At 38.7% G+C, this 22,379-nt stretch overlaps 1 protein-coding gene across 2 annotated transcripts in view; it reads left to right on the forward strand.

Annotated features, from left to right (window-relative positions):
- The first annotated feature begins 16,501 nt into the window (after positions 1-16,501).
- The window catches only part of LOC122081993 (protein kinase and PP2C-like domain-containing protein), a 33,780-nt gene continuing 27,902 nt past the window's right edge, over positions 16,502-22,379 (forward strand). Inside the window, exons 1-2 of one of the 2 annotated variants that reach the window (XM_042649459.1) lie at positions 16,525-16,627; positions 17,234-17,379. In XM_042649459.1, the coding sequence (XP_042505393.1) occupies positions 16,540-16,627; positions 17,234-17,379 (234 nt within the window). In that variant the 5' untranslated portion in view covers positions 16,525-16,539. Of the gene's footprint in view, positions 16,628-17,233; positions 17,380-22,379 lie in introns of both variants that reach the window. The other variant, XM_042649460.1, reaches the window with a different exon arrangement.

The raw sequence follows: 22,379 nt of genomic DNA on the forward strand, positions 1-22,379 counted from the left end.
GGTAAGGCTGTGTACAATATGAACCTCTCTAGACCTCACAGTTGCGGGAGCCTCATGCATTGCGTACACCTTTTTTTTTTTTTTTTTTGCCAAAGGCCATCATTGGAGAGGAGGAAAAATGAAACAATTATATATGGACCAGTATTCATTTACTAAACAAACTCTTAACAGTCTTAATTACACACTCATATTCACCGAGAACTTTTACACATAGCTACTAACATTGCTAGCATGCATCTTCCATAATGGAGCTTCACCCCTTAATGTTACTGAGTTTAGGATTGAAATTGTCCAATAAGCATTGTACCTACTAAATGTGAAACTTCACATGAAAATGTCTCCAATTTAGCAATCCAGAATCAATCCATTTATCCAGTGCTTATATTTGGATATTTATTGAAATATGTATTTCTCCTATTCTATGGTGTTATTGGTTAATTAATTTAATTGTTAGAGCTCAGAATACACTGGTTTTCTATCTATTTTTATCATTTGGTGCTTCTACCAATTTGTCTGGAATTGTTTTCTGCTTCATCATATGGGGCACTCATTGCCATAGTCAGAGCACTTAAGAGTTTAAATTCAAAGAATTTAGTACTACGTTATGATAATTATGATTAAATGCTATTGCTTTGTACAATATTATTTGACATATATGCTATAGCTTATTCGTTCCAACTCTCTGTTTTTACTATTTAACAAAAGTTTTTCTAGACTGGTGGTGTAAAATGTATCTCTTGTCGAGCACCATGTTTTGTCACATGGAAAGGGAGAGGATGTCTCAAACTAAGGGAGGCCTCTTCAACACAGAGGCACCTGAGATTCAGGGGAAGTAGGCTTTGAGATGTGTCTTAATTAGAACCAACATTTTCGGTAAGTTTGCCAGTTTTTCTTCGGCTGGTCATTAAGACAGTTAAGATTATGTAACTATACATTTTGCATTTGGCTGTATTGATCTAAGGTACATTCAAATTGCTTGCTGTTGTGAGTGGCATTGGCTGTGAGTCTTCTCTTCTGGTAAGTTGGCTTTGAGTCACGTGCTTGTGCAAAAAATTTTGAAAACAGAGATTTGTAAGTAGGAAAATTAATGCTCCCTGAGAAGATGTGTGCAAGTGTCCACAAGAATCCAAAACAAGGGAGGTAGAAGATATTCAAAGAAAAGTTGAAATTGCATATGATGGCATAAACATCCACTGTTCTTCCTGGTGGTCGTGAGCCCATGACTAACTATGTAGTATGCAAGAGGTTTTAATAGAAAGGTAGGATGTATTTGGAGGTAGGGTCCCGCTAGGTTATTAGTGCAAAACCTAGCCATGTGAGTAATGTAGGGACAGATTTGACAACCAAACCAGTCCCAAAACTGCAGGAAATTATAAACCAAAGAACAACCAAAATTCACCCAACAGTAGACAACAACAACAGTCCAGTACTAGTCAGCCAACAGTCCTTAAAACCCAGAATTACCAAATTCAGAATCTGGAATTTCGAAGGGCAGAGTTTGCACCAACAAATAGGATATCCAATAACAGAAATAGAGTATGGATAAAGTATGATCAAAATCAAAACATCACTAGAATAGACAAATCAAATCAGAACTCAATTCTGGACAGCAGATTCTGAATTCTGACCATCGATCCTAATACTTCAGAAACTTCAGCAGCAGATGTTTAAGGAACAAGTAACAAGTCTAAATACTAATTAGAAGGTCTAATCCATCGAGAAGATATAAGCAACAACCAACTTCAACAGGCATCAGAAATCAGACAAGAAATTTTGGGCAGAATCAATATTGGCCAGGACTGCAGATTACTACACAGCAACTGAGCTGGAGGTCTGATCTACCTCAAAATAGGATTGAGTCCTCTTCTTAATGGTCCTAACAATCGACCAAAATCTCAAAGCCATCAAGTGGCCAGAACTCCAAAATAGACTAGGCCGACAGAATAGAAAATAGAGAATTTAACCCAGAAATTTTTGCCGAAAAAGTTCAGATTACTTACGTGTTCCGCTGAAGAAGAGAACCAATAAAAAAGACCAGAAATAACAATAACCCACTCAGACTTCTCGTCGCAAAGTGTCGATTGGATCAAACACCAACCCCTAGGCCTTGATCAAACACAAGGAACCACCATTGATACCCAGCGGCAACAACGAGAGTTTTTTTTTTTAAATTCAAATAATGGCTCATTAAAAGAGCCATCATCTTTATTTATAATGATTGGGAGGGTTTACAAGTAATAGTAACTCAGAGTTACTAAAAATTGATTACAAGAAGTTACTAAAAACTAGAAATTAGAATCTAATGAAAATAGAAACTAGTCTAGATAGAAATTAGAAACTAACAATGAATTGAAATTAAAAACTAATTTAGGACTTCAAAATAGAAACTAAATAACTAATTAGTAACCCCATCAGCAACCCAAACCGTGGGCTGACTTGGACCAGATCTGGGTCGACCCAGTCAGCCACTTGGGTTGACCTTGGTCTTAGTTCTCCTTGTGTAAACCCTTGTTGGAACTGCATCAGTGAGCAGTCTCTTGTTGCTGGTTCAGGGCAAGTGAGCAACCTGAATTCATCTTTGCATTCAAAGGAGGATTTAAAAAAAAAATTGTGTGGGGGGGCATGGGGAGGATGGTTGATGCAGTGGCTCTAGAGTGGTTGGACTGATACGACCAGGTTTGGAAGCCCAACCCCATACGAGATCAGCCCAACCCAGATTTTTGGTCTTATAAGGGCGAGTAGTAGTTTATTATTTATTTTGCAATTTAGATTCTTCTTTTTTCCTACTTTTAGTAGATTACATAGGAGTGAGAGTCCAAATTATCCTGGAACTCTATGTTCAATCTTAGTTTATTTAGCATTTTTCTTTTTTCTTTATATATCTGGATGTAACCCACGATGGGATTTTGGGAATTGAATGAACAAGAGCTTTGAGTTTTACCTTATGAGTGTGGTATGTTATGTGGCCTACTGGTGGCTGCAGTTCTCCATTCTTGCAAACCAGAATCCAAGTAATCAAACCAAGAGAAGACAAAGAGAAGAAGCGAGAGAAAGAAGAGACTACCGAACCATGTGTGGGAGGCAGCCTGCGACTTGTGGCACTACTGTCACCCATGATTGGGAATATATCTCTTTCCTTCATTTCTTTTCTTCCTGAGAGGACAGTGAATTGTGACTCTCTATCCCAGATTTAGGTCGATCCGAGGTCTTGCGAGGGAGTTGGTCCTCCTTAATCCAACTAGTTCTCTGCTGGTTCTACCTGACACAAGGAAGAAGAAAAACTTGTTTGGTTAATTAATTCATAACTTCTTTCCAATTATATTCTTCCCTCCTCTTTTAATCCTCTTTAATCCTTATTTTAACCTCTCGAATGTGTTCTAGGCTAGACCATATAGGATTAAGAAAACACAACACACACAGGACAAAAAAACAATAATCCAAGTAAGTATGCAATATGGCGAATAGAAAAATTCAAATAAATCATAATCCAACGGATAGATTGGGCCTGACATTTAGATCGATGAAACCCCTTACTAGGATAGTTAATGGCACACCCCACCGTCATTAAGGCACTGGCATATGACTAGGAAACATACCGATGTCCTGACCGACCCATCCAGGATTTCAATGCAGTAATTTGATGTTCACAATTAATTACAAGATTCACTAAAATCAGGTTCAACGGAATGAAAATATAATTGTACATCTAAATCTGTAAATTGGTAATTCTAATGATATCATATATTCACTGGATGATTTCAGAATATGTAATTACATTTACATATATATACATCAGTTTTAAGTGATTATATTATAAAATACACAAAATATCCAAAAAAAAAATCCTAAGGACCACTTCATCCTCATAAAGGTGCTCCGTACGCACAATCATCACATGTGCAGTCAAGGACATGCTCCTCGAACTTTGCCACGAGTCATTGACTACCGGTGTGGACATCTCAAAAGTAGTCGCCACCAAGCTTCTTGTATCAACATCTAAAAGGAAAAAATAACATGGGATGACATTCACTAAGCCCAGTGAGGTGTGGGGAGCATGTAAGCATACACAATCAATAATGATACAATGCATAATTCAATCATAGATAATATGATGCGGTGCATGAATTCATTTTAATTAGATAACCTAAACAATAAAACTAAGTCTAAAATGGTATAAGTGCTACTACAACACATTAGGTAATATCCCTAGTCGCGGTTGAAAGCATGCCGGACCTGGAATGCATCCTTTGGTCTCCCCAGCAAACCCTTAATAACCCCTTCCTAGCGTCATGGCCCCAGAACTCACACGTTGGTCACCCGGGCTCTATCCTCCTCCTACAAGAATCACATCGTACCGCGGATGTGGTATCTAGAAAAGTTCATCGGACCTACTACAATATGTTATCCAACACCTTACCCCTTGTTGGCAAGGGGTCGTAGCACTAGGTCAACTATTTATGACCGCATGCATCTACATGTTATCCACATATCAACACGTAAGGGAATGTGGGAACACAGTATCGGAATCCTCTTTCGGCCACACTATGTTCCTCACCCAACATCTCACCTAGTACACCAACTCTGATACATATGATCTCCTCACTCAACATGCACATAATGCGCCATCTCTCATACACATCATCTCATTCCATCTCAATATAAACTATTGCAATTGATTAATAAAACATAAATAAATCAAGCATATCATATTCATACACAAGTTAAAATAAGAGAAAACACTCCGTTAATTAAATCAGACACCCACTCATCTTTCCTATAAAAGTAGGTAAAACAACTAAAATCCCTTTACTGCGTAGCCTCACCATGAATCATGATTTCTCCTAGTCAATGGGGTGAACATAAGTTGTTAATTAATCTATAGGTGAGGTCAAACTTAAATCCAAAATGGTCCCTAAATAATTCTTGGAATATGGGTTCAGCCAGTGCCATCAGTGGATGGCACTGGTGGATGGTATCCCTCTAGTAGGTGCCACCGAAGGATGAAACAATAGGCCAGGGTCCTGAGATTTTGTCCACTAGTTGATCCCTCTGGAAAAAGTGTTTTCTATCCATTTATGTGCGTACCTTCAACGTATCGTGTCTTAGCATATCTTCGATACGATAAGCTACCCACTAATACGTATCTTAATTTTGGCCCACCAGTACGGTGACCGATACCCCAATACTTTAATCCTTGTTCGGAGTACAAGAGTGTGAGGACCTGGGCCTCGCAATCAAATAATGTATTCTGGACAATACACTACCACCGGTGGATGTCATTGGTGAACCCTACAGAGTCAGTTCTGCCTTCTTCTGATGCTTTTATTCAGATAAGTAATGGCTTCATCAGTGATTTGTGGATGATGTTATATTGTTACTTGTAAGGTATGTACTAGTCCAAGATTCTGAAATTCCTCCAAGTCGATTTACACAATCTGCACTGACACGAAGGGTTGTCTCTTTCTTCCAAGCAGTAGGACGTGGCCCACCATAAATCACCTGTGGATAACATCGGTGGTGCGTCACCTAGGGTCAAAATTTAAAATTAGTCTGGCTTTTTGGGTGTGGGTGTAATAGTTAATCCCTCCAATGGTTGGATCTACTATAACGAAGTAAGCAGAAAATAGAAACCCAAGGAACAACAGTATTTAGTAACTATAGAAAACAGAAATGACTCCAAATCTGTGTCCAATGATCCTCAAATTATGGTCACATATAGTACTAACAGGGTAGAAGTAATATTAAAAGAAGGGGATCCAAGGGCTGAATTGACTAGAATAACAATTTCATTCCCTGCAGCCAGAAATTACAAATGCAGCAGAACAGTAAAATCAGACCTGCATATCAGTATGTAATGCTGACAATTTATTGTTAGAATAGTTGGGAATAGATAGAAAAGATAGAAATCTAGCACAATCCTAGGAATCATGATCTATCAAAAGAACTACAAAACAAAAAAAAAGAAACAGGAATTATAGAAACAGTGGATGACTTCTGTGCTTGGAATCCTGCAGAAACTTTAATGGTCAAATCGATATGTTAGCACAATCATTGAAACTCTAAATGAAAGGGAGAAAGTCCAAGAGGATGGGAAAGGTATACCTTTATGGAAAAATGATAAAAAAGCAGTATAAGAAAGGAAGGAAGGAAGAAGAATATATGACCAATAGGTTTCNTTAATAAAACATAAATAAATCAAGCATATCATATTCATACACAAGTTAAAATAAGAGAAAACACTCCGTTAATTAAATCAGACACCCACTCATCTTTCCTATAAAAGTAGGTAAAACGACTAAAATCCCTTTACTGCGTAGCCTCACCATGAATCATGATTTCTCCTAGTCAATGGGGTGAACATAAGTTGTTAATTAATCTATAGGTGAGGTCAAACTTAAATCCAAAATGGTCCCTAAATAATTCTTGGAATATGGGTTCAGCCAGTGCCATCGGTGGATGGCACCGGTGGATGGTATCCCTCTAGTAGGTGCCACCGAAGGATGAAACAATAGGCCAGGGTCCTGAGATTTTGTCCACCAGTTGATCCCTCTGGAAAAAGTGTTTTCTATCCATTTATGTGCGTACCTTCAGCGTATCGTATCTTAGCATATCTTCGATACGATAAGCTACCCACTGATACGTATCTTAATTTTGGCCCACCAGTACGGCGACCGATACCCCAGTACTTTAATCCTTGTTCGGAGTACAAGAGTGTGAGGACCTGGGCCTCGCAATCAAATAATGTATTCTGGACAATACAGTACCACCGATGGATGTCACTGGTGAACCCTGCAGAGTCAGTTCTGCCTTCTTCTGATGCTTTTATTCAGATAAGTAATGGCTTCATCAGTGATTTGTGGATGATATTGTATTGTTACTTGTAAGGTATGTACTAGTCCAAGATTCTGAAATTCCTCCAAGTCGATTTACATAATCTACACTGACACGAAGGGTCGTCTCTTTCTTCCAAGCAGTAGGACGTGGCCCACCATAAATCACCTGTGGATAACATCGGTGGTGCGTCACCTAGGGTCAAAATTTAAAATTAGTCTGGCTTTTTGGGTGTGGGTGTAACAGTTAATCCCTCCAATGGTTGGATCTACTATAACGAAGTAGGCAGAAAATAGAAACCCAAGGAACAACAGTATTTAGTAACTATAGAAAACAGAAATGACTCCAAATCTGTGTCCAATGATCCTCAAATTATGGTCACATATAGTACTAATAGGGAAGAAGTAATATTAAAAGAAGGGGATCCAAGGGCTGAATTGACTAGAATAACAATTTCATTCCCTGCAGCCAGAAATTACAAAAGCAGCAGAACAGTAAAATCATACCTGCATATCAGTACGTAATGCTGACAATTTATTGTTAGAATAGTTGGGAATAGATAGAAAAGATAGAAATCTAGCACAATCCTAGGAATCATGATCTATCAAAAGAACTACAAAACAGAAAAAAAGAAACAGGAATCATAGAAACAGTGGATGACTTCTGTGCTTGGAATCCTGCAGAAACTTTAATGGTCAAATCGATATGTTAGCACAATCATTGAAACTCTAAATGAAAGGGAGAAAGTCCAAGAGGATGGGAAAGGTATACCTTTCTGGAAAAATGATAAAAAAGCAGTATAAGAAAGGAAGGAAGGAAGAAGAATATATGACCAATAGGTTTCACCATGTAGGGGCGGCCCAAGGATTAAAGTTTCGGTATCGATCGCCATATCGATCAACCAAAATTAAGATACGTATCGGAGGGTATCATATCGTATCGAGATACGCTATAGATACCTACATAAATGAATAGAAAACACTTTTGCATAAAAAATTTGTTAAAAAAAGCTATTGATAACATGTATTATGCATAAATAATAAATTGAGGGTATCGCACTAAGAATTCAAGGTTTGTAGTTGTCTCATAAATGTAAAATCCTTGGTCCCAACCTTGATTTCCACTTTAGTTTGAGAGAAATATGGCTGGCAGCAACTTTGGAACAAAAACCCCTCAAAAAATCGTGTTTTTTCTGAAAAATTACCCATCTTGGCCATTATATGACCGTAGTGCACTGTATTGGTACATACCAATACTCACCGATACGTATCAATACTCACCGATACGTATCGATACTCATCGATACGTACCGATTGATACATACCGATACTCACCGATATGTACATTTCACCTTGATTTTATATTTTTCATAGAGTATCAGTGCTTATCGTATCGTATCAATGTGTATCGGTGCATATCGGTATGTATTATAGGATATATATTGATACGAAAGGATTTTAAAAATTCAATGTATCGTATCAGTCGGATAAATTTAAGATACATATCGGAGGGTATCGTATCGGTATCGGAGATACTTTAAACTAAGTAGGGCCTGTGGTTTTACCCAAAAAAAAACCTAGGGGGTCTTGGGCTTCAACACCCTCCCTCCAAGGCTTCACTATCTTGGTTGTGATTGATTCACAACAACACATTCACTCATGGGAGAAAACTTTATTAAATGGCTAAAATCTCAGCTATGGTACTGGTAGCTCTACTTCTTTATAATAATAAGCAATGAAGCATTGCAAGGAAAAGAAACTCCCATATGCATAGGGAATAGCTTGGCGCAAGAAATTAAATAAATAGAAACAATTACAATGGAAATAGAAAGGAATCTAAAATAGAAACTCTTATGTTGGTCCAATGGCAGTTGAGGGCATCATGCAACTAGTGTTGTCATTGTTGGTCAACACACTGACATAGAGCAGTGGCAGTGTTATGTACAGCTTGACAGTTGCACAGAGGGCAGTACAGAGAGGACATTGACTTGGTGGTGTTAGGAGTGCTTAGAGTGACTTGGCAAAGGTTCTTAGTGAGGTGGCCAAGGTTCAAAATATCAGGTTTCAACCCTTGGGGAGACCGAAATTTCGGTCAAAACCTGGAAAATTTTGAGGAAACCAAAGAAATTTTCCCGGGTTGGTGGAAACTTTGGTTACGACCCCCAACATGTGTTTTTTATGCCTAATTTTTTGTGTACTTCCTATTTTAGACATTTCTAATCCATTCACATAATTAATTTCATGGAAAACACCTAATTTCATACTTGTGGTGTTGGCCAAAGTTTGGTAATGTATGTCAATGATCCAAAATAAATAATATTACATAATGTGAGTTATCTTTGAAGTCTCAAATTTCGATAGTCAAAACTCAACACTCAACCAATTCCAAGTAGACTGTCTAGGCGGTTCCAGTCCATGAGCTACCTCTGCACATGTCATAGCTGCTCTTTTGAATGCACCAATATAATCCAATGACATGTTTTAAGCCCAATTGTTTTGGTAGTCCGTTATTGCCCATCTATAAGATGCATCATGAACATTAGCTAGGTATGCCAGCCTAGGGAGTGGCTCAGTCATAGATCGTAGTGATAGGATGTGGATGTGGCATACAAGGTTGAGATGGATATCTAAAGATATTGTTAACAAAAGATGACCCACCCCTTGAACTATCCTCCTGTCCAAATGAATTAGAAGGTCCACCCTACTATCTACATCCCCCAGCATATCCAAATGAACTGGTGCTCTCGAAGGATGGCACACAAGGATTGGGAAGATGGGATTTACCTTTTTGGTCCAAGCTCCATTCCTTAGGTAGATTTGCTATGAATGTGCAAGATCCAAGCTTAGAATGAAAATTTGATGGCACAAAGGCAAAATCTTAAGTGTTTTCCCAAGTTTTCCACTTCATAGATAAGAAATAGCGGGAGAGGGTCAAAATTTTGAAATGAGAAGGCTTGGTTTCCCATTTAAGAAGGTTTTATAAAGGTTGACTCATTGGTCCAATCGAAAATTCTGACATTTCAAGGAAAATTGCCACATTTTGGTTGAAATGTGGGAAATTTGGTCGAAACTAGTCGAAACCAGTGACTTTTAAAAGTCACATGGTAATTGGTATCGAAGCCATGGGATACCATGGGAACATGGGAAATTTTGACGGTATTGATGGGAACCTTGAACCATAGAGGTGGAAGCAGTGGTTGAGCGGTGACATGGTAGTCAGGATCAGCATTATATGATTCTAAGGTTTCTAAGACCAATCAGCATAATGGGTGGGACACAACTATTGAGGTGGTTTATATTTTGACACATGGTAGAGGTTTAGTTGGCAGCCTATGTGTCACCAGTGAAGCTACAAATAATGACACGATGCAAGATGTCATGTTTGGATGGATAGTGCATGCATGGGCATAGTAATGAAGCACATGATATCAGGCAATGTATAAGATCTTGATCTCGTCCTAGCCTCCCAGGTTTCACTGCGTAAAAATACTAAGTTGTGGTGGGATCTAGCTGAGATGTCACCAAGATATGGTATTTTTTCTTGGTCATCTGGGTGGTTGGTATTGGTGGTCATATGGGCTTTTTAGCCCTTGAACCTTGTCATTTACCCTATTTTAGGCTTTCTAAACATAGTAGAAACCTAAGTTTTTATTTTTTATTTTTAAATCAAACCCAAAAGAGTAGGTAGTCTTTGGTCCCTTCATCTTAGGCTATTTCACAATAAAAACAAACAACTATTGACCATGATTCTATGAAAAATGGTTTTGAGAAGTTGTTTTTACCTAAAACTGTTCTTGAGAAGAAAATGATCTCCAAAGGTTGATGATAAAGTGATAGTTTCCAATGTACAAGTGTTGAAGTTGTTAATCTACATTGTAGAGGAGAGATTTGGCAAGAAAACCAGCCAAAAGTTCACTTTTTCTTCACAACAGGACGAGATAGGTGAGCAATGTCGAGTTATGTTGAATTGGGTCGAGTTGAGGGTCGAAATCATGTATATACCCCATGTGACTTAGACTTGAGTCGAGTCAACACTAATATATTCACCAAGATCTCAACCAAAATATTGTACATTTTATATATTACATGTGCTCTTATCTCGCCAAGCCAAAACGAACGAGTTAATCAGCATGATATGCATGATATGCATGGCCATAAATGTGGATGACATGTCTGAGATGATGTTGTAGTGGCATGATGATGCCACATGGGATAATGACATCATTGAGTGACAAGGCACCATGTCACGGTCCAGTTCACCAGCAAGGGCCACTGTATAATACTACCAGCCAGCAAGGGCTGGCCATGTAGTCACAATAGCCCCACAACAGCATGGGTGGTTGTGGCTGCAACAGGATCAAGCACACAAGGCCATGGGGCCTTGCACAGACTGCACAGGGCTGTGCCATATCAAGGGTCTTAGCACCATGCAAGGCATGGGCATTAACCTCGGCATCACCACAAAGTTTGCAACACAAGGTGATGAAGGGCCTTAGGGAATAAAGGGAGGATCAAAGTAGCAGGGGGGAAAGGGGAAACACATGCTCTCACAATGCACAAATTGTAACCAATTCTCAACTTGTCCGTCGCTTACAGCCTTATGTATAGGGAAAATAGAAACATAAAACTTAAATAAAAACTAACTTAACTAGGAAAAAACCATAGAAGGAAACTAATGCAAAAGGAAAGAAATTCTAGCTCCTACGTTCAAATCAGGAAAATAAAAAGCATGAAACAAAAGACAAGTAAACTACTAATTTTATTTCCAACGCTTGTTGGACCAAAACCCTGGGTTGGACCGGTTTTTCTTGTCTCATGGCTTCCAAAGCCGGTCATGCTAGTCCAACCATGTAAGTGCAACTGTATCTGCATCACAAGGCATGCAAGGGCACAAGGGTATCGACCACAGAGCATCCAAGAGAGGCTCAAGGCACCATTAGCTAGCATGCAACCCATGGAACTCAAGGCACCTTGGCAAAAGAGGCTCAGGGCCTAGCATAGTTGTCACAGCATCAAGGCGAACCAAGGCGGTGGAGGGTTGTCTAAGCACTTAGGCAAGAGGGCGCACGCCTTGAGGCAAACAAGGCGACCAATTGTTATTTTTTATTTTTTCTATTTTCTAACATTATTTAGTAAGCTATATATACCTTGTATCCATGGTTTAAAGTATCTCCGATACCGATACGATACCCTCCGATACGTATCGTAAATTTAGCTAACCGATACAATACACATCGATACGATACATAAAATTTTTAAAATCCTTTCGTATCGATATATATCCTATGATACATACCGATATGCACCAATACACTATCAATACGTAGTGATACTCTATGAAAAATATAGAATCGAGGTGAAATATACGTTTTGGTATGTATCGGTATGTATCAGTCCGTATCGGTGAGTATTTGTATGTATCAATGAGTATCAGTACGTATCGGTGAGTATCAGAATGTATCGATCAGTACGTATCGGTGAGTATCGACATGTACCGATACAATGCGCTACGGTCATATAATGGCCAAAATGGATATTTTTTTAGAAACCACGATTTTTTGTTCTAAAATTGCTGTCAGCCATATTTATCTCTAATTAAAGTGGAAATCAAGGTTGAGAACAATGATTTTACGTTTATGGAACAACTACAAACCTTGAATTCTTAGTGCGATACCCTCAATTTAGTGTTTATGCATAATACATGCTATCAATAGTTTTTTTTAACAAATTTTTTATGCAAAAGTGTTTAAAAATGTGTTTCATATCCATTTATTTGCGTATCTTAGTGTATCTCCTATACGATACGATACCCTCCGATACGTATCTTAATTTTGATCGACCGATACCGATACTTTAATCCTTACTTGTATCATAAAAAATCAAGATTAAACAACATCAAGTCATTAAAAATCAACATTTAGTCATATTAAATCATAAAAAATTAACATTAAGTCATATTAAGTTATAAAAAATTAAAATTTAGAGAAATGCTCTGGTTCTATAATCATAGTTTTTAAGGTGGTAAGGCGACGGAGGCGTTTGAGGGTCTTTCGGAGTGCCTTAGCGATAAGGTGGGCATAAAGCATCGCTTTATCGACTAAAGCGTTCCTGTGTAATTTTTCTATAAAACCAATCCATTTGGCTCAAATCCTAGTTGAATCCTATTACTCATATGTTAAATAAATATTAAAGGTTCATATTCATACCAATGTAAGATATTCATCAAGAAAACAAATCAATAAAATGAATAAACTAAGTTCATCTTCATCAATCATCAATCATCAATCATCAATCATCAATCATCATAACATATTAACATATAATATAAATACAAAATTATGAAACAAAATTATAAATATAAAGAAAAAAAGACATAAAAATACAAGTATTTATTATACTTACCTCTATGATGCCAAAATGAGTGCCTAAGCCCTAAGGTCATCCACTATATTTCTACTCATGTCAAAGAAGAATGAAGCTCACCGCTGCCAGAGCAAAATGGTCGCCTGGATCAGTGGTTCTTCTTTGTTCCTTGATTCATTCTCAAAGCCCTTTCTTAAAACCCTTGACAAAATCCAAACCCTCTTTGTGAATCGTGTATTTGTTTTGTTTGTTTTGATTATTTTTGGTGGAGAAAAGTTGATACCATACATCTCAAGTGTTAACAAAACTATACACCTACCAATAAAAAATCTATATTTGGAATCTTCATCAAGTAATTTTAAAATGTGTTTAAAAAAAAAAAAATAAAAAAATAAAAAAAAAACCCCATAAGGCACCACTTCACATAAGGCGGAGCACTGCCTTACCATCTCTAGACTGCATCAACGCCAAGGCGCTGGTAAGGCGACGCCTTAACAATGCCTTAAAAACTATGTCTATAATAAGTTTGACTGGTCAAATGATATTATTTTTACATGAGACTTTTTGTCTCAGTTATAATATAAAACTAGCTTTCCAACAAGTCTAAGATTACTTAAATCTGAGTTATAATGACAAAGTTATGCTTCGGTCAAACTTATTTTTAAGTGCGCGAATGCTGTTAAAATCGCCTGAATGAAAATAATTTTATGGATATCAAAACAAAAAATTATTTTACTGGACTTTTGGTTTTTAGCAATGTTGTAACATGATATAATTTATAAAATCTTCATAATTGAGAAAAACTCCAGCATTTAAAAGTTGAAAATCGCCCTTATAACGAAAATCCAGTTTTTCTTCTTGGACTGGGGGGTTGACTTTTTATCCTTTTGGAATTTGATTTTTAAACTATTTTTATTGGATTCAAATATGGGGTATTTGGTTATTTATGAATAAAATCTTAAGTAAATGAAAACATTGACTTAAATGATATTTGATTTAAATAAGTGCCAAAACACAAGGCGGCATGCAGTGCAATAAGTGCAACATGGCGACTATCGCCTAGGCCCCAGGCAAACCGCCTGGACGCCTAGTCGACGCCTTGACAACTATGGGGCCTAGCATAGCTTGGCACAAAGACACGGCAACATGGTCTTTTGGCAGCACATGCACATGGTTGTGGGCCACGCTCAGCATGGCATGGCAGGAGTGGCACAATGCATAGAGAGCATAATCCAGTGGCAGCTGCAGTGGCGTGCGGGGCTAGGAAGGCCATGGTGCTTAAAGGCTTAACACCCTTGATTGGTTGCTTTGTGCAGAAATGACTAAGGCGCAAAAGGCACGACATCTGTATGGAACAATGCCTCAGAGAATGGTCCATGAAGGTTGCTGTTGGTGAGTTGGATCAGCCCTGAGGTGTTTTTCCATTAAATAAGAATAGTCACCTGGGCCTGGAAGTTCAAGTCTAAACGTGGAGGGGCTTGAGTGCAAATTGAAGGAGATACCAGATCAGAGGCTACAAAAACGCCACGTGGTTTGGATTCCGATCGGGTGGTATTTCAAAAATGAATCACAAGTGATCCAATCCTAGGTAGGAGCTTCAACACGACCAATAAATTTCAGAACAGAACACTAACTGGAATTGATTGGAAATAAAAGAAGAAAAGTAGGAAATAGAAAAAGATAGAAGAAAGGATAGATTTGGATTGAGTCTGTCACTCCCTCCCGAGCCTCTTACCCAAACTCACTGCATCTCATAGTTATGGAATAAAACCAACTCCCTTTTTTCATTAATCTACTTGTCAGTCCTTCCAACCGATGGCCTAAAAAATGTTTTTTCCTTGCTAAAGAAGAAAATAAAAAAGGAAATGGAAGGAATCTTCTAACCAACTAACTTTCTTAAAACTGAAAATTAGATACTTGGTCAATAAGAAGGACATGAAAAGGACACAAAACTTAAAAATGAAAATGGAAATAAAATAAAAGGAAACAAATCACTGAATCTCCTAGAAGCTTCCACCTAATAGCTTGATGTCCAAGAAAAAACAGAGAAAAGAAACTTATTGAAACTAAACTAATTCAGAAATTAAACTTATAGACTCACTACACATGAGGCTTCTCTAGTAGATACCCTGTACCCTTATGGGGAATGGTCTTAATAGGAGGAGGACTAATGAATCCCATAAGGTTAAGCTAGAACTTAAAGAGTGCAACAGGAAACTCGATTATCAACTATTCTATGATTGACATACTTCTTTGGATGACTTACTTTCATTGGTATGGCTTGTCAGAGGCTAGGAGATTTTAGATAGCGTGAGCCAAGTTAGTGGGACCAGCAAAGTAATGGTGGAGGACATATGAACAGAGGCTGTGAGTTTGAGGCACAGAACCTACCTCCTAGGAAGAGATGAAAGAAGAGTTGAAGGTCCAAGTATCTTCCCCCTATGTTCAAGGCTACGACTACATGACCATCTTAGTACCTATGCAAGGAATTTCTTTCAATTGTAGACTACATGGAACAGTTTGATGCGCTTCTCTTACATATAAGAATTGGTGAGGATGACAATCAGTTAGTCTAACAATTCAAGTCAAGTCTAAATCTTGAAATCAAGAGGGAGTTCAACATCCATAATTTGAATGGTTTGCTGGATTGCTTCTAAGAAGGCTCTAGGGGCAGAAGAGAACTTGAAGTTTTCCTCTAGGAAGTTTGCTTCTCAAGCCGGGGAGTACAGCAAGAGATCTACAGCTGGTATTATCGCAGGAAGACCTCTGGACTTCGGTAAGGATGAGGGAAGGGCACATATGGGCAGCGATAATTATATTGAGTGTTTACTACAGTCACAAGGTGGGGCACACTACCAAGAGTTGTCCTGACAAGAGGAAGATCGATACATCAGATACTATTGTTGACAGTGATTACACCTATGAAGAATATGGTGGTTTGCCTGTGGATGATGAACGAGAGCTGCCAGATGATGTTGAGGAAGAGGAAGCCCTTTTTTTCCCTAGTTAATGTTCTATGCTAGGTTCCATTGGCTTAAACTGAAGAGGAGGACAACTATGAAGTAATCAAAGAAGCTGGTATAGATTACGTTGAAGCAATGGTTGAACAGAATGATGACTTGGTTTTGGAGGACTACAAGGATGTTCCATATGAGGCTGTGACCCTTACAAACACTATTCTTGATGTTGAAGTGATGTGATTTCTGCTTCCACCTCAGTACTTTGAAGAGAGAGCTCCCGGAGTTGCGAATTTTATTCCTATTGTTCAATACACATTCAGAATTTTGTTTGAGACTGTTAAACGTTTCTATTCAAATGCTATTACCTCCTCATTGCTGCATAACTTATGTTTGAGGTTTCTCAAGCTGGGGAGAACTGGTGCAGTATTCAGTTGCCGGCAGGAATAGAAGAAGGTGGCTTGCTGCTGAATGAAGGTCAGATCCACTTTTGGTCCTCCAATTCTTGATTTCAATCAGTTCCTTTCTCAAATCTTGTTCTATAATCCAGTTATGGTTCACCCAATCATGGGGTCCAGTCTGATTCCTTTTGTTTTTTTTTTTTTGGTTATTAAATAAATTGTTTCAGTTAGGCTTTAAAATTCTGTAAGTCCAGCCTTTGTTTGGATATTTTGTTTAGTTTTTCATCTGTTTAGGACACCTAATCACAGCCTGTGACTGGCAGGAGGTTCCCTATTCAGTTTGGTTCTTGATTTATTTGTTATTTAAGTATTTGGTCAGATTAGGACTCTCCCAAAGTTGGTGATGGGAAGACCTTTAGATTGGCTAGACTTGTATTTTGTCAGTTTTATAAATATTTAAAGGCCTAACAGCCTACCCCACGATTATTCAGTTTGAGTCTTATTTTATTTATTACTTAAGTGTTTTGTCAGATTAGGATTCTCCCAAAGCTGGTGATGGGAGGGCCTTTAGATTGTCTGGAATTGTTTTTGTCAGTTTTATAAATATGTAAATGCCTAACAGCATACCCCACAATTAATGGATTAAAGAAAGCTTGAAGCGGTTTGAATCATTGGAATTCAGACCTCATGCATCTGTGGATACATGTGTGGCTCAGTGGATTCTTGGAGTTTCCTGCTGTGGATTTAGCAAGGGTTCTGGTGGATTCCTGGTTATCTATTTCTCTCCTTTGTCTCTACTCTCTCCGTATCTTCTCCATCAATAATGAGGTCAGTATTATTCTAGACCCTGCTCTCCCTTATTTTAGTTTCTGTTTTAATTTCATTAAACACTATTCTGCTAGTTAATTTTTGCTTAGTTAATCCTTAGTTCTTCTAGTCTGAATTCTGGATGTTAGTCTAGCTTGAGACTTGCTCACAAAACCCTCCTTTTGTCAGAAATTTCAGGAATCCTATTTGCATTCAAGTTGTTAAAATCTAAATTTCTGGAAAGACTTACCTGGTTCTGATTTCTGCTACTCTTATGGATTCATAATACTGAATTGTTCATTAAATCAGATTTTTATTCTAATCTGTTTTGAACCATTGAAAACCCTGCTATTGAATTGTGTTTCTGCATGAGTTTTGAGTTTCCTACTTTCTGAAGGAACCTGCATTACTTGAATTATGGCCATTGGATTTAAATCCTATGTCACAGTTTTGTTCCTCATATTAAACTGGATCATTTAGCTGAGTTTTTCATATCTTGCCGGGCTGTGTCTCTTTCCTCTTATTTACACCTCTGTGTCATTTATCTGTATCATTTCCTATTTTCTCTTTTTCTTCATTTCTTTTCATGTTTGGACCTCAGTTTTCTATTCTTTGCATTGCACAGATCCTGTAGCTGACCCCATTAAATTAGTATAAGGCTGAGCTTTTTGTTGTATTGAACTGGATCACTGGCCTTAGTTTCTGCATGACCTGACCTGTTTAAACTGCATTATCTGGTTTTCTTTTTGCTGGTTTACCATTCCCATCCCTGAGATTCTGGTTTTATGTGAAAATTTCTAAATCCTAGGCCCCTTAGGTGCTTAGAAATCCCATCATTGGGAGCTTAGCTCCTTATCAGAGTGGAAAGAACTGGTGAAGTGTAGATGGTTTTTCACTATTATTAGTCATTCAGGTGGTACTATCAAGTGGGTATACTCGTACAGTTAGAAATGAAGGATGTTAGGGTTTAAGATGAGGAGAGAAGATGGAAGAGAAGTAGGAGAGAAGATGAGAGAAAAAGAGAGATACGGTGAAGACAAAATCGTGAATGAGCTGGTTGCTCAAAAAAGAGAGATACGGTGGAGACAAAATCGTGAATGAGCTGTTTGCTCATCTCACCCATATGACATTCAAATATTAGTTTAGGGAATTACATATTCCTCCCTTAGGGAGGTGAAAGAGAAATAAGGAAAATAAGAAATTACATGTAAGGACAACTTAAGATAAAACAGTTCTTAATGTACCCCTAATACACATATTCGAACACTCCTCCTCAAGCTGGAGAATAAATATCATGCATTCCCAGCTTGCATAAGAGAGTACTGAACTGGTGAGGAATGAGTCATTTGGTGAAGATATCCACCAATTGATCACCTATCCTCACAAAGGGTGTGCAAATATTACCAGACCATCTTCTCCTTGATGAAATGCCGGTCTACTTGAATGTGCTTTGTTCTATCATGTTGTATTGGTTGTTGAGCAATGCTTATTGCTGCTTTGATGTCACAATAGTCTCATAGGTCCTTCAGTGTCATACCCCAACTCGAGAACCAATCGACGCAACCAAGTGAGCTCACAAACAGCATGAGCCATTGCTCTGTACTCGGCCTCTACATTGGATCTGGCTACAACCGACTATTTCTTACTTCTCCATGTAACCAAGTTGCCACCCACGAATGTGCAATAACCAGATGTAGATCTCCTGTCAGAAATGGATCCAGCCCAATCCACATCGGAATAGCCTTCAATCCTCAAGTGATTGTTCTTGGCATACAAAAGTCCTTTTCCTGGAGAGGACTTTAAGTATCTAAGGATAAGGTACACGTCCAAGTTCCCACTCTTGGGTGCATGCATAAACTGGCTCACAACTCCCACTGCATAAGAAATGTCTGGGCGAGTCACAGATAGATAAATCAATTTCCCCACTAGCGTCTGGTATTTCCCTGCATCAACAAGGGAAGGCCCACAATCCTCTCCTAGCTTATGATTCTGCTCAATAGGAGAACTTGCTGGTTTATAACCCAGCATTCCTGTTTCCTTCAACAGGTCTAGAACAAATTTTCTCTAGCATACATTGATTCCCTTCATAGACCTTGAAACTTCAATACCCAAGAAATATTTCAAGTGTCCTAGATCCTTGATCTCAAACTGTTTAGCCAAATAAACTTTCAGCCTAGTTATCTCATTATCATCTCCAGTTACCACAATATCATCAACATATACAATCAGTGCTGTGATGGTGCCCTTACCTCTCTGGGTAAATAATGTGTGATCTGCTTAACTCTGAGAGTATCCATTTTTCAGAATAGTCTGTCTGAACCTCTCAAACCAAGCCTTTGGTGACTGTTTTAGACCATCAAGTGCTTTCTTTAGGATACACACCTTCCCATCTGCTACTGGAAACTTGAAGCCAAGAGGAGGCTGCATATACACTTCTTCCTCTAAATTTCCATGGAGGAAGGCATTCTTCACATCTAACTGATATAGGGGCCAATCTCTGTTTGCTGCCATAGATAAGAGAACTCTTATAAAGTTATGTTTGGCCATAAGAGCAAAGGTCTCCTGATAGTCAATTCCATACACTTGACTATACCCTTTGGCCACCAATCTTATCTTGTACCTCTCAATAGCACCATCTAATCGGTACTTTACCGTATAGACTCATCTGCATCTAACTGGGATTCTCCCCCCTGGGAAGGTCAACCAGTTTCTAGGTACAATTCTTCTCAAGAGCCATCATTTCCTCTAACATGGCTTGTTTCCACCTAGGGTCTGATATAGCCTCAGTAATAGTTCTGGGGATGGAAGCAGAAGAAAGAACGGCTGTAAAAGCAACATCTGTATGAGAGAGAGCATCATAAGAAACAAATTGGGCTATAGGATTAGTACAAGCTCTCTTACCCTTACAAACAGCAATAGGAAGATCCAACTCCAAATGAGGGGAGGAGATGTTATCTGATTGTGGAAGAGGAAGCTTAGGATGTGGAGAAAAGGAGGACTCTTGGCAGGTCTTCTTTGTCCTTCTTGTGTACACAATAATAGGTGCCTTCTCTGTACAAGGTTCATCCACAGTACCAACATCATCCACCTCTTTATTTTTACCAATATCAATGGAAAAAGGACTAAGAGGTAATGGAATAAGAAATGGGATGGCATCAGTAGCCTTTTTCACTTTTATTTCCATTCTCCCCTTAAAAAGGATGCTGATGAGCTGCAAAGTAAGGGGCAGACTCAGGTGACATCTTTGGAAAGAATCGTCTGCGAGAAGAAGGGTGATAACACTTATAGCCTATGGTGGTGGAAGAATACCCAAGAAATAGGCATTTTAAAGCCTTGGGATCAAGTTTGGTGCGGGAGGATTTATTAACATGCACATAAAAAACACAACCAAACACCTTTGGTGGGAGAGTGAAAGCAAAAGACTGAGGAGATAAGAGTGCAATTGGGTTTTGAGACCCAAGAATTTTTGTAGGCATGCGATTGATGAGGAAAGCCGTAGCAAGAACGGCTTCAGACCAAAAAGTTTCAGGAACATGCATACCAAATAAAAGACTTTGACCAACTTCTAACAAATGATGATTTTTTCCTCTCAGCTACCCCATTTTGTTAGGGTGTATCAACGCAAGCAAGCTGATGGATAATAACATTGTCAGTAAAGAAGTCTTGTAGACCACCATACATGTACTTCTCCCCTTTATCAGATCAGACAATTTTGATCCTAGTTTCAAACTGGGGTGTGGACCATTTGATAGAAGTTTTTGAAGGCATCATAAACATCACTCTTATGTTTTATAAGAATGGTCCAAATACAAAGAGAAAAATCATCCACAAAAGAAACAAAATAATGGTGGCCAAACAAGGAGGTAGTAGGACTAGGTCCCCAAACATCAAAATGCACAATATGAAATGGAACAACAGATCTATTACCATAATAAGGATAAAATGAGCGACAATGTTTAGCAAAAGTATGGTTCACAATGAAATACATGAGTGGAAGAAAAAGATGTAAACAAATAAGGTAATTGTTTCCTCATAACAAAAGATGGGTGTCCCAAACGCTGATGCCAAAGCATCACAGAGTCGATAGAGCTAGTATCACTACGGCCACATGCGTAGGACTGTGGTGTAGTCAAAAGAGATAATTGCGGCTCAAGACGGTGTAGGCCGCCCTCACATCCACTGCCAATAATCCTCTTCGTCCCCAAATCCTGAAAAAGAAAATGAGAAGGAAAAAATGTGATACAACAATTCAAGGTTTTAGTTTAAGTGCTCATAGACAATAGGTTTGAAGTAAAGTTTGGGATATGAAGAACAGAAGTAAGTGAAATGGAAGGGGTAAGAGGAATACGTCCTTTACCAAAGATAGAGGAGAAGGTCTCATCAGCAACCCGGACCTTATCCTTGCCAGAGCAAATGGAGTAGGAATCATAATAATGTGACGTACCAGTCATGTGGTCAGTGGCACCAGAGTCGATGAACCATGACAGAGTGGCGGAAGGTGCCGAGGTGGTGATATACATAGTAGATGCTGAGGCATCTTGTGAAGTAGACGAGCTATCAAGTTGAGACATGAACCGGCGAAGCACTGCATTATCATCCTTAGAGAAGGCTTTGGTATCTGTCTGTATGGGACCTCTAGTATCAGTCTCTGCCATAGTAGCATGGGCAGTAGCCCCACCTCTGCGGCCACCACGTGTGCCAGTAGATCCCCCACGTACACTAGGATGACCATGAAGGACCCAACACTTCTCTCGAGTGTGGTCAGGTTTTCCATAATGATCACACTATCATCTATCCCTATCATCTCCACGGGAGGGCCCTTGACCTCGGCCGCCTCCACGACAGTCTCTGTGAGTAGTGGAGAAAAGAGCCGAGCTCTCAAGTGAAGGTGTAGAAGCCATGGCACCTCTCTTGGTTTCCACACTCAGAAGGTAGCTACACACCTCATTAAGTGTAGGTGGGGGTGACTAGCCCAAAATCCGTATCCGGATCTGCTCATATTCTGAATTCAGCCCTCCTAA

Source organism: Macadamia integrifolia, chromosome 6 (genome assembly GCF_013358625.1).
Source record: "Macadamia integrifolia cultivar HAES 741 chromosome 6, SCU_Mint_v3, whole genome shotgun sequence".
Classification (NCBI taxonomy): domain Eukaryota; kingdom Viridiplantae; phylum Streptophyta; class Magnoliopsida; order Proteales; family Proteaceae; genus Macadamia; species Macadamia integrifolia.